Source organism: Micromys minutus (genome assembly GCF_963924665.1).
Source record: "Micromys minutus genome assembly, chromosome: 17".
In the NCBI taxonomy this organism is placed as follows: domain Eukaryota; kingdom Metazoa; phylum Chordata; class Mammalia; order Rodentia; family Muridae; genus Micromys; species Micromys minutus.
The window spans coordinates 32,550,880-32,563,458 of NC_137952.1; the positions used below are offsets into that span (position 1 = coordinate 32,550,880).

At 44.0% G+C, this 12,579-nt stretch overlaps 1 protein-coding gene across 1 annotated transcript in view; it reads right to left on the reverse strand.

Annotated features, from left to right (window-relative positions):
• The window catches only part of FBN1 (fibrillin 1), a 193,471-nt gene that overhangs the window by 138,731 nt on the left and 42,161 nt on the right, over positions 1–12,579 (reverse strand). Inside the window, exon 6 of the mRNA XM_080930907.1 lies at positions 12,022–12,117. Within this exon, the coding sequence (XP_080787033.1) occupies positions 12,022–12,117 (96 nt within the window). The remainder of the gene's footprint in view (positions 1–12,021; positions 12,118–12,579) is intronic.

Genomic DNA, 12,579 nt, shown 5'->3' on the forward strand with positions numbered 1-12,579 from the left:
ACCTGTATTTATGCACTGAGAATATTTACATCTGCTGCCAGGTTGGCTCCCAGCTACTTCTCCTTCTCCCTCCCCCTCTGTCTCCTTGATTCTCCTCTTCTTCCCCTTCTCTCCCACCTTACAAAAAGTTTCTCTCTGCCCCCCTCTCTACTGTCCAATCATGTACCACATTGACCTAACTAGTGCCAGCTCTCACTGGCATATAGAGATCAACCTACACCCAGCCACCTCCAACTACCCCTGCCACGGCTGTTCTGCCAGGACAGACTGTATCCTTTCTTAAACCATGAGCCAACTTCTCTGTGAGACAGATTGTAACAACCATGAGATTAATAAAGAATAAAAAACACATTCCTAAAGTATCTCTTATATTTTGCTGCTGGGTTTTTTTGTGAAGGGGCAGGTTCATACTTCATTCGGTTGTATGTGTCAGTGAAAGTAGTAAAACCTTCCATAAACTTTATCTAGTGGCGGACAGGAAGCAATTCTCACAGCCGTAATCATCAGAACATGTTATCAAGGATTTGGCTGACCTCTTCTTCCACATGTTTTGCCCTCCTGTGTGTCAAATGCATGCAGTAGCTGGGCGTGTGTTAAGGAGCACACGGTTGATAATATGTTCAAGAGGAAAGCTGGCTGCATCTGAATAGATCTGAAAACTTCTAAATAGGGAGCAGGGGATAGTCACAGTGGAGCCTCTAAAAGAGAGGTCTAATTTCATTGATACGGAAGCTTTCATGACGTCATTTACGAAGAAACAACATTCGGCAAAGAGTGAGGCAAAGAGTCCCCAGAAATGCATAGTCAAGCCCTGGGTTCAAGCCCTGGGTTCAGTGCTTCCTGAATTACTTCATTGACCTTCTCAACAGTTTCACTAGGCAAGTCCCCTCACTACACCCATTTTACAGATCAGATAAGTAAAGTATAGGCAGTTAGTTGCCTAAGGCCTGGTGGCCAGCAAATGAATTTCTCTCCAGAGCCTGGGCACTTAGTATATTCCCAAGTATGCCAGGAACGGTAAGGCAGTTAAGAAAAAGTACATGTCCCAGACAGACAACTTTTATGGTAACATTAAAATGATAGTCGTATAATATTAAATTGGAATAGGAGCTCCTTTGGGATGGAAATTAGTCTGAGGATGATTTTACTATTATTTTCTCTTATTCATAAAAGATAAAGAGAAACAGCCCAGAAGTCACAAGGAGCCCACATTGAGGGGTTTGAGAGGGGGCCTTGACCTCAACCTGCTGTATTCTGCTGGTTTACTGAGAACTTGTCCCGCTTGGTAAGTGGAAGCAAGACAGAGAGTATGTAGCTCTAAATGAGGTCCAAACAGAAGCGCCTAGCTACCCCAGGTTATGAGCTCTAAAAAATCATAAATAATTTCCTGTGCTTTGAGGGTGTCTTCCTCGAGGAGGACAAGTCACTCCTACTGCACTGTTTTCAGCGCCAGCCCTACGTCATTAAGAGGCTGTGTGTGCCTTGGGTTTTATTCTTCCGGTGCTAGATTAAGGTATAAAATACGTCCCTCTTTTTTAGTGAAGTTTATAAGTCACATAAGGAAAGACTGGATCAAATCTGACTGCCGAGGGGCTCCTGGGTTGCTTTGGTCTGAAGTTCCTGAGACTGATTTAAAGAACAGGGTCTCCAAGGAAGCAGAAGCACCCCAGGGTGACTTGAGGAGAAACCCGGCTTCTCAAAACCAAGCATGCACTTATACAAAACATTTTCCCTTTGGATAAACACGGGTCTGACTTGCAAGCCTTCACTTACAGCCTGGTTCAGCATCCTGTAACAGTGAAGGTCAAAAGGGCCTCTGTGGGGCCAGTAGCCAGTTCACCAGAAGGAAGCAGACGTGACCTCGTTTTATGAATTGAAGCTCTAAACCATTGGCTCTCAGCCTTCCTAATGCTGCGACCCTTTAATACGGTTCTTCATGTTGTGGTGACTCCCAACTATAAAATTATTCCCTTGCTACCTCTTAACTAATTTTGCTACTGTTATGAATTGTAATGTAAATATCTGATATGCCGGATATCTGATGTGCAACCCCCAAGGGGTCACAACTCACAGGTTGAGAAATGCCGCCCTAGAATATTTCCATTTTTCCGAGGAAACAAAGATCCCAATCTATTGTCTACTTTTCAAGTTCTGAAACCATTCAGAGCAAAGGGTTTGTTGCTGAGGAGATATGGTGGAAAAGATGTTGAGTGTTCCATTTGTTTCCTCCACAGACTCCACCCCTCCACACAGGTCGGTGACGGGCATCTACAGTCATGTCCTCATGGGGTACAGAGCACTTTTAATCCTCTCAGAGACTAAGCGGGTGTCTTTTCAATGATGTTTTCCATCCAAAGCAATCCAGGAGTTTAGATGGCCACCTCTTCTGAGTGGGGATAATGTGGGAAGCAGAACTCTCATCCCAAGCCATGAAGCCATTGCATAAGCATGTGAGAGACCACCAGAAACACAAGCTGAATCCAGAGCTTCAGGGATGTCAAAGATGCCAGTGGGAGGAAAATGGGGGCTTCTGGAAGGATGGATAGGCAGATCTAAGTCAAGCTAAGTGAAACTATTTGGTTTCACACAGAACTCCCCGGAGTTCACATGTTAATTCGGCCATTGCCTCTCCAAGAATAAGGCTGTGGTTTAGGGGTTTCCAAATGATATTGGCCATGGAAACGGTGCTTCATGGAACCCTCTTGGGACTAATGTTCTACAAAAAGCACTTTGGCACATCAGATGGACGACATAGCTCCAGATATCTATCCAATATACATTAATAAACCCCAAAGGCTGACTCCCTAGGGACCATGACTGCCAGGGAACATAAGTACTGTGTATTCCATAATATTCTCAGCCAGCATATAAACCTGGTAAGAGTCTCTGCACGAGAGTTCACAGATAGAGCTGAAACAGTTTCGGAAACAGACTGGCCCTCTCCCAATTTATACATACAAAGGAGAATGTCTTTAAAATCCCACTACCCTGCCTTGAGACAAAGGAGAATTTCCTTAGAAGCCCATACTCCATCTTGGACAGAAGTTATGCACAAGCATAGTGGGAGAAAGGTGGGCTTCAGAGAGCCCTGAACCCAGCTCTTCTTTGGAATGAGGCCAGAAGACATTTAGGCTCCATCTGGGCTACCATAAAATGATGCTCCTAACAGGGAGTCCTCCAGATCATACTGAGTGTCTGGATATCTGTACACTGTCTACCTACCTACCGTTTGCAGTATTTCTTTTCTTTTATTGGATATTTTATTTATTTACAATTCAAGTGTTATCTACCCCCTTTCCTGGTTTCCCCTCTGGAAGCCCCCTATCCCATCCTCCCTCCCCCTGCTTCTATGAGGGTGCTCCCCCACCCATCTACTCCTGCCTCTCCACCATGGCGTTTCCCTACACTGGGGCATTGAGACTTCACAGGACTAAGGACCTCTCCTCCCATTTGATGTCTGACAAGGCAATCCTCTGCTACGTATGCAGCTGGAGCCACAGGTCCCTTCATGTGTACTCTTTGGTTGGTGGTTTAATGTCTGGGAGCTCTGCAGGGTCTGGTTGGTTGATATTGTTTTTCTTCCTGTGGGTTTAAAACCCCTTCAGTTCCTTCTGTCCTTTCTCTAACTCCTCCACTGGGGACCTCCTGCTCCGTCCAATGGCTGGTTGAGAGCATCTGACTCTGTATTTGTCAAGCTCTAGCAAAGCCTCTCAGGAGACAGCCAAGCTGTCTATGTCTGATGTGACGCAGACAGTGAGCTCTTCGCCCATGCTCAGCAGGACTCCAGCAAACAGTCCGGGTAAACCAGGCTGCTTGGAAGGGTACCATGGCTTTGTTTACTTTTTGAGTATCCTGTCAGCATGCACTTCTTGGCATCTGCAATACTATCTGGTTTGGTGACTGTATATGGGATGGATTCCTATGTGGGACAGTCTCTGGATGGCCTTTCCTTCAGTCCCTGCTCCAGACTTTGTCTCTGTATTTCCTCCCTTGAGTATTTTGTTCCCTCTTCTAAGAACTGAAACATCCACACTTTGGTTTTCCTTCTTGAGCTTCATGTGGTCTGTGAATTGTATTTTGGGTATTCTGAGCATTTGAGCTAATATCCACTTATCAGTGACTGCATACCATGAGTGTTCTTTTGTGACTGGGTTACTTCACTAAGGATGATATTGTCTAATTCTATCCATTTGCCTGAGAATTTCATGAAGTCATTGTTTTTAATAGCTGAGCAGTACTCCATTGTGTAAATGGAGTATTTCTGTCACCTCTGCTACTTTGCTATCTACTGCATGTATGGCTCTTTGCTGTGTGTGTGTGTGTGTGTGTGTGTGTGTGTGTGTGTGTGTGTGTGTGTATTTCAAGGCTGACAACAAGAGCCATGTGTCACTTCCCGATCCTACCACTTGCGTAGGCCAAGACTCGGCCTTTCTAAACGTTTGCTGTAGTTGTTATGTCTGATGTGACGCAGACAGTGAGCTCTTCGCCCATGCTCAGCAGAACTCCAGCAAACAGTCCGGGTAAACCAGGCTGCTTGGAAAGGTACCATGGCTTTGTTTACTTTTTGAGTATCCATGCTGCCCTTTTTTGCTTTTTGTGAAAATCTTACTTTCTGAAAGGTTGATAAAGAGGCAGTAGAGGGGAGGAAGGGCCTTGTTTCCAGTGTGCATAGCCCCAGGCGGTGCTGCATGTCACCACAGCCACGAGCCACATATGGCTATCTGACACCTCAGACTGAAATGTGGTCAAACACAGACTCTGGATTTTAAAGACAAACAAAAGAAAAATAATGGAATGTATTGTATTAATAACCCCTAATGCTGTCTATTGAGATTAGATACATCAGGTTAAAATAAAATGTACTTTTAAAAATAGAAATTGCTTTTTTCTTCATATGGCTACTATGAAAATTAAAATTATGAGCTTTGCACATTCCAGACTAAGAAGTTTCCCAAATATCAAACGTGGCTTCCCATTTACATAACCAGTTTCCTTTTTAAAAAACATCCACAAGCGATCGGCCAAATGGCTCTCAGTGGGGAAAGGCACTGGGTGCCAAACCTCATTACCTGAGTTTGACCCCTGGGTCCCACATAGTGGGTGGAGAAAACAGATTCCCAAAAGTTGTCCTGTGATCTCCACACACATGATCTGTAGCATGTGTACAGAAACATGTACAAACACACACGATGGATAAAGAAATATAAAAAAATTTTTTTCAAGGTCACAAGAACTAAAAGCAAAAGGTAAGAATTGAAACTTATTTCTGTGATAGCACATTGTAGAGCTGTAGTGCATTCTTAGCCCTGGGGATGGAGAGACGGCTCATGAGCGTTTCTGGTGCAATCAGAAGAGCCTGAGTTTGAACCCTCCATAAGACACCAGTGCTGTTGCAGAAGTGCCTGTAACCACAGCACCGTGTGCACAGTGAAGACAGGAGAGGTGCTGAGGCTTGCTGGCTGCCAGCTCAAACCTGTACAGCTCCTGGTCAGGTGAGAAACCCCGTCTCAAGGGAGAAAGGTGATCAGTAACAGAGCAGGACACATGATATTCTTCTCTGGCTTCTGCATGTACGCACACTTGCACACACATGAACGTGTACCATATGCTCATATCATATAGTATATCACATTTTTTTAATGTTAAGTCTTTACTTTGCTAATGGTACGATAGGTTAAAATGACTGCTGCAGTCATTTGGAGCACAAAGACCATCACGTGACACTGTCAAGGTCGAGGGTCAAACCACGATGCAGAATTTGCAAATGTGGATGTGACAGTCTCTTAAATCTGTGTGTATATCAACATGTCCATGAGAAGAACTGACCTAAGGGAAATGGGCTGTCACAAGCACTCCTGGGGGAACTAGGGGGAGTCCACTTGATGATACAAAGTTACCAGAGAGGCTTCAAGATTATGCCCATCAAAGGCCCTGCCCAGTGGAGAACACCCGGGGATGCTTAGTGTGGTTACGTGGGTGGGGTTTCCAAAGGTGGGTTTTTATTGTGCCAAAATTGGTGGGGTTTGGTGGCAAAAATTAAAAGGCACAAATGTTTCAGTCATGGGCCACCAAAAGAGAAGGCTGGCATGGCTGAGCTGGAACCCTTCCCCCAGAGGCTGCCTAAGCAGCCAAGGTGACGGACTCGAAGAGGAAGAGACCTGTGGATGGTGATGTTGCTGTAAGCCAAAGCAGGAAAGCACGTATACAATCATAAAATGCTCTGCATCAACAGAAAACCTAGCCTAAGGTAAGGGAGAGAGTGTGAGAGCGAAATCAGGCAGTTTTCAGTTGCACATACCCGGTCCAGTGAAGGTGCATGTGCTCTCTAAACCATAGCCGTTCAATCAGAAAAATGAACAGCTTTGTCAACAGCTGTGGTTTCTGGACTGAGTCTAAAAAATATCAGGTCTATTGGATGATCTGCCCGCTGCCACTTTGGTCATAGAGTTAGCCTTGGGGCATTCTGTCTCTTCACATTGTCCCTTTCTGTTGGACTAAATACCAAAGACGAGGCCCACAGAATACTTCAGCGTGTTAGTGATGTGACCATTGCTTATCACCTATGGAAAAAATTGATGGCATTCAGAGTTCTGACCTCCAAAGGCCCGGGAGGGATGAGGGTTGGTCTGTGGCACTGACTCCAGAAACCTTAGTCACAGCCTCTTGGGATTTAAAACACCATCGAAGCAGCGAGAGGAAGCAATCCAGTGAGGAAAGGAAGTTCATCTTCACTGCATGATCGCAGGCAAGTCCCGGAGAAACACAATAAAAGACCCCACCATTCACCAGCTGTCTAGACTCCTTCAGCCTGCGAATCCACTGCGGTCCATTATTTTCTGCATTTGAATAGCTGACCTTTGAATTGTGTTTTAGCTTCCACAACAAGTGACATTGTGAGATGTTTTACTTTTAGAGTATGCCTCCTTCTACTTAGTATAATGCTCTCTAGCCTGTATATTTGTGGAAGATGGCAGGTCCTTAGTTCAAAAGCTAGCTAGTAGTCTAGCGTGTGTGGGTTTGCTGGTCTATCTGTTCGTTCACTCACGCATGGACCTGAGGCTTTCCCCATGCCCTAGCCGCCGCCACAAGCGCTGTCATAACCGTTGTACTCAGAGAGGTTTGTGAAGTCTGCAGGTCTCCCTTCCTCTTATCACCGGCAAGCAAATGTATGAGAGGATGAAAGAATTTGCTCCACAGTGAAAGCCACGTCGCTTTGGCTATGCGCTCCATAACACCACAGACCTTAAATATTCGCCAGAGAATTTACTTATGAGAAATGTTTAAGCCAAACGCGGTGATGCACTTGGCGGGAGAGAGTGTGGCGCTGGAGCAGGAGGATTGCAAAACAAGGACAATGTGGGCTACATAGCACATAAAAAAATGATCAAAAAATAAAACTTTGAGGACAATAAAAAAGGGAAAGGAGGAGAGGGAGGAAGGGAGGGAGGGAGGGGAGGAGAGAAGAAAACAGCCACGAAGCACTCTAATCAGCTCCTGTGAGTCAATAATGCATCTCCTTTCTTTGATGAAGTGGTGTATCCGGACAGGACTATGTGATTATCCTAAGTCTGTATCACTGAATACTGGTCTTTCCCAATTCACTAGACACTATAGTCAGTGCCTTTCTTAGCTCACAGAATACTTACTGGTTGCTTAATATGATAGACTCTTTAAAACCATTTAATGAAATTATTTTGAATATAACTGATGAAAACAATTCTTATAACCGAAGAGAAACTAAGGGATGAGAACCAGGAACCCTCCCACATCATCAGCACCTACAGGTACAGACGACACCGCAAGCAGCCTAGTCGTTTATTCACTATTGCAGAGACACACAAAACCCTGCCCATCTGCAGGACACGAGCAGCTCCCAGCAGGTGGGTCCTGTCAGTGACTAGCAGACTTTGTGCCACCTCATGCCTGCTGCTAGATCTTCAACAGTGCTTCCCCTGTACACCGTTGATAAGCAGCAGACAACTAAAAGCACTTCTGCAGTGGGTACAGAGCCAGTGTTGTCCTTGTCCTGGAGACAGGACCAGGGATTTATCAGAACAAATGCATCTGGATGTAGGAAGCTGGGCACATGCTCACAGTCTCTGTAGTCCTTGGGAGCCCATTAATACAGACAGCAACCAGACTAGAACTGCTCGTTGGAAGAGTAGGCTGGTGCCTTTAAATCAAAATTAGTTGTGAAATTCTAAGACTTTATGTTAGATACATACAAACAATAGTCAAGGCTACCTTCTTTTGGCTTTTAAATGACTTAAAACAAATGTGGTCGAACTGTTAACACAGAGGAACATAACCCTTCTAGCCTTAACTTTTTAATAATAATGATAATAATAATAATAATAATTTGCTTTTTGAGACAGTTTCAGGTATCCAGGCTTGTCCTGAACTTACTGTGTAACCAAGGTTGCCACAAAACCGATAAGAATGCTAATCTGTCCACATGCAGACAATCAACACCGCTTTCCTTCTAGGATATATGGTTCCCATCCAACAATATGCCTCTAGATCTCCTGAAGAGGTTAGAAGAACACAGTTCATTTCCCTGGGTCAGGCACTAAGGGTACTGAATCCACAGCTGTTCCTGAGCCGGCACTTCAGTAGAGGAAAAGGCAAGCTGCAGTCTCATTATAACTTAGAAGTTGGCATTATGCCATTATAATGGAGAGGAGGGAGGAATGGAGGGAGGGAGGGAGGGAAGGAGAGAGAGAGAGAGAGAGAGAGAGAGAGAGAGAGAGAGAGAGAGAGAGAGAGAGAGAGAGAGAGATCAGATGGGATGAAGAATGAAGGCTTTCAAGAAGTTGGTTTCCAAACAAAAATACCGTATCTCATTAAAACTGAACACCACTAACCTAAGTAGTTATCCACTAACCCAACTCAAGAGAAGCTGTCCTTCCTTCAGCATTGATGGTCTACCACTCATGAAGCCACGCATGTGTAATAGGTAAAAGGATATAGGACCCCATTCTTTCAAAACATGGATTTCAGAAGAGAACAAAATAGTGAAGACTTGATAGATAAAAATGAATTATGTAATCAAATGGCACTTCCTCTGCCCTCGTGGTGAGAAAAAAAGGCTTTCTGGTCTCCCTCCCTCACTGAAGGTCAGTGCTGCGCTCCTAGGAGAACAATGGTGGGCAACAACTAGGGAAAACCTACTTCCTGTCCCCAACCTCCACTTCTCCATTATCTGGAGTGCTGCCACAGCCACTGCTCCTCTGTGGCCCAGTCCTTCCACACCTCAGTGAAGTCTACTTAAACACACCCTACACTTGGAGACTCCACATCGAAACTCAGCGCTTTGATCAGTAATTTAGTAATCTCACGAATTCAGGCCATTTCTTCATCTTTGGCAAACATCAAAGTTTTGAAGTAGTAATGGGTGAGTATCAACAGCCCACGGTCCCTTGGGAGGTCTGCGTCGGCACCTCCCATCATGGGAAACAATTATTCTTTGCAGATAACTATGGACCACTTTGGTTCAAGAAGAATGTTTATTTTATTCATTGTTTTTCCAAAATAAACCTAGCAGCAATGTCTAAAGTGTTCCCTTCACAAGCCACCAAGCCATACATCGACCGTTTTAATTTACAGCATCTTCATCAAGCAAACAGTAAGGCCACAGAAGGCTACTGTCTAGTACAAACTGTCCTTCATTGTTAGGATGCCACTGGATACGCATTAGCTCCTCATCAATAATATACGTGTACAGGTTATAAAGGGAAACAATTTAAACACAGACTCCAAAAAGACATCAAGATACAGCACAATGGCCACACTGATCCCTCCCTGAGTGGCCTGAAGAACAGAAATACTGTATAACTTATCGGACAATCATAGCAACTGTCCTAAAGTTGCTTATCAAAATGCACCCTTGGTGTATTAGAAAACAATTTATGTCAGCATTGAAAAATAGACAACTTCTCACATACTCCAGTGCTCTTTGTTTCAGCTACATGGCTTGAGTGACACATGTCAATCACAGTGGTTTCCATCTTAGAATAAGATCTTTATACAATTTGGGATAAACATAATCCTTGCAATTTTTAAAAGTTCCAAGGAGTTTTCTATTGTTTGTTTGCATTTATTTATTTATTTATTTATTTATTTATTTATTTATTTATTTATTTGACACAGGATTCCTCCATACAGCTCTGGCTGTCCACCAGGCTAGCCTCCACCTCACAGAGATCAAACTAGCCCTGCCTCTCTGCCTCCCAAATGCTGGGATTAAAAGCATGTGCTATCATGCCCAGCTCTGGAGAATTTTCAATTTCAGCTTTATATAACACAAACCTTTTAAGTTTCGCTAAATAACAAAGGTTAGGGCTAGGGAGATAGCTCAGTGGGGTAAGATCACTTGTTATAAAAGCCAGAGTCACTAAGTTCAACACTTCAGCAACCACATACTAATGGGTGTGATGGTGGCTGCCTAGGACCCCAGCATTGCGAGGAAGAGACAGACAGATCCTGAAAACTCCCTGACCAGCCGGGCTAGCCAAAAACAGAAAGCTCCATGGTCAGAAAGAGACTCCAACACCATTACACAAGGTGGAGAAGAAAAGATATGAGAAATTGTCCCTTTGTATCTGGGTGCCCAGTCTTCTTATCTGTAAGATCATAGTCCTCTTCTGGCCTCCAAATATATAACATGGATGTGCACACATGTACACATGTAATATATAACATGCAGAGAGGCAGATAAATTATTTTAAATACTAATTTTAAAAGGCAACACTAAAATAAAAATTTAATCTAGAAATGATGAGGAAATGACCAAACTATGACTGTAGAGACAAAATGATGAATGAAGCTGGCATCCATTAAGAACATAATGTGCCCCGAATAAGTCAATATCATATTTGCACCAATAGCTAGGGAAAGCAAGCAAAATTTTTCTTTTAACTGATAGGAGCATAGAGCATTAAATTTGAAAATGGAAAATCCACATTCAAATTAAGGCATTTGGTGTTGGTGTTGTGGTAAATATTAAAAAGAAGATTCTGTTGCTACTGGTCCCCAAGGTCTCACTCCATGGAATCCATGCCAGGAGCCGCTCCAGGGCAGAGCTGGAATGCAATCCCTTAAGCAGTTTGTTCCCAAGCCTGGTACCCACACATCTCATTCCACAGGCCTGGTAATAACATGACTCCACAATCATTAACTTATCAAACAGGTTTATATGTTAAATTCTCAATCCACAATCCCTCTACACAATAAGCTTATAATCAGTTAACAAAGATATAAACTTCCCACCTAGATAAAAGAAATTGACCCATAGAAAACCTTAGAAATAACCATAACAACCTTATCTATCTGGAGATTTGCCAAGAGAAACATCCACATCTACCTCCATGTTGCCTCTTCCTCAATCTCCTGCTTCTCCCCTACCCTCCCACTTTACCAACTTTGTCCCCACCCCACTCTCTACTGTCTAATCATGTATCGCCTTGACATCAACCTATAGTTTTGCCTTAAGGCTATCTCTGTACAACTTTGAGCTTTGTCATTTTGTAGGCAAGGGCAAGGGCAATTATCCACACTTCCTGGGCCACACAGTACTGATCCCTGCTGCTTGTCAGACCCCTGCACTGAACCAGGACTTCCATGTTTATCATTCCAGCTCCTGCCAGGGTCAGTGGCTCTTCTTGTGCGTCTTTCATTCTAAACATTCCCTTTCTATGTGTGTTCTTGTGTGAAGACATTTCTCTGATTTACAGGATCATGTGAAGTTCACTATTGCACCTTTATTGGAAATTGTCCCCTTTGTATCTCGGTACCCACCCTTCTTATGTGTAAGCTTACTGTGGAACACTACACCCACTGCCAAGAACTGCTGAGCATCATGCAAACTCCGAGCTGCCATCTTGGAGTCCCAGAGACTTCCTCAGTGACGATTCAGAAGCCTGCTCAGCCAACTTCAGGAAGTAGCTACACGCATGCAATGCCAGTCTAAACCAGTAACAAATAATTCACCAGATTATACAAATCACTTAGAAAACATTTTACCTCTCTCACACTGGGGTCCAGTAAAGCCGTACGTGCACGCACACCGATTTGGGGCCACACACCTCCCTCCGTTGAGACAGCCACTTTCACAGACAGCTGCAAGATAAGGAGAGAAAGCCTCATGATGCTGTACTTGTACACCCAGAAAGGGCAGAAAACACAATGTGAATGATACCCTCAGTGTTTGCTTTGAGCAGACACCTCACAGTTGCAGATCACTATCGGATCCTCCCTGAAAAGGTGTCTCTATACCTGGAGTGTATAGACCCTGAGAAATGCTTTCAGTTCTGCATCTAAGGTGCAGGTTTCTAACTTCACCAGACACAAACTGCATGTGAGCAAGTGGACTCTTGCTGATGATTGATGCTTAATTTTGAGAGGACGTCCCTGAGGAGCAACAATGAACATGCTAATAGCACCATCAACAAGCACCAGATGTTAATACTAGGATTCTGTTGAGGTTCACCATGTGAAGCTGGGTCCCTGTCCTTCCTCACCTACCTAAGGAATTCTCTGATTGGCTTTAATAAAAATCTGATGGCCAATTAGCTGGACCGG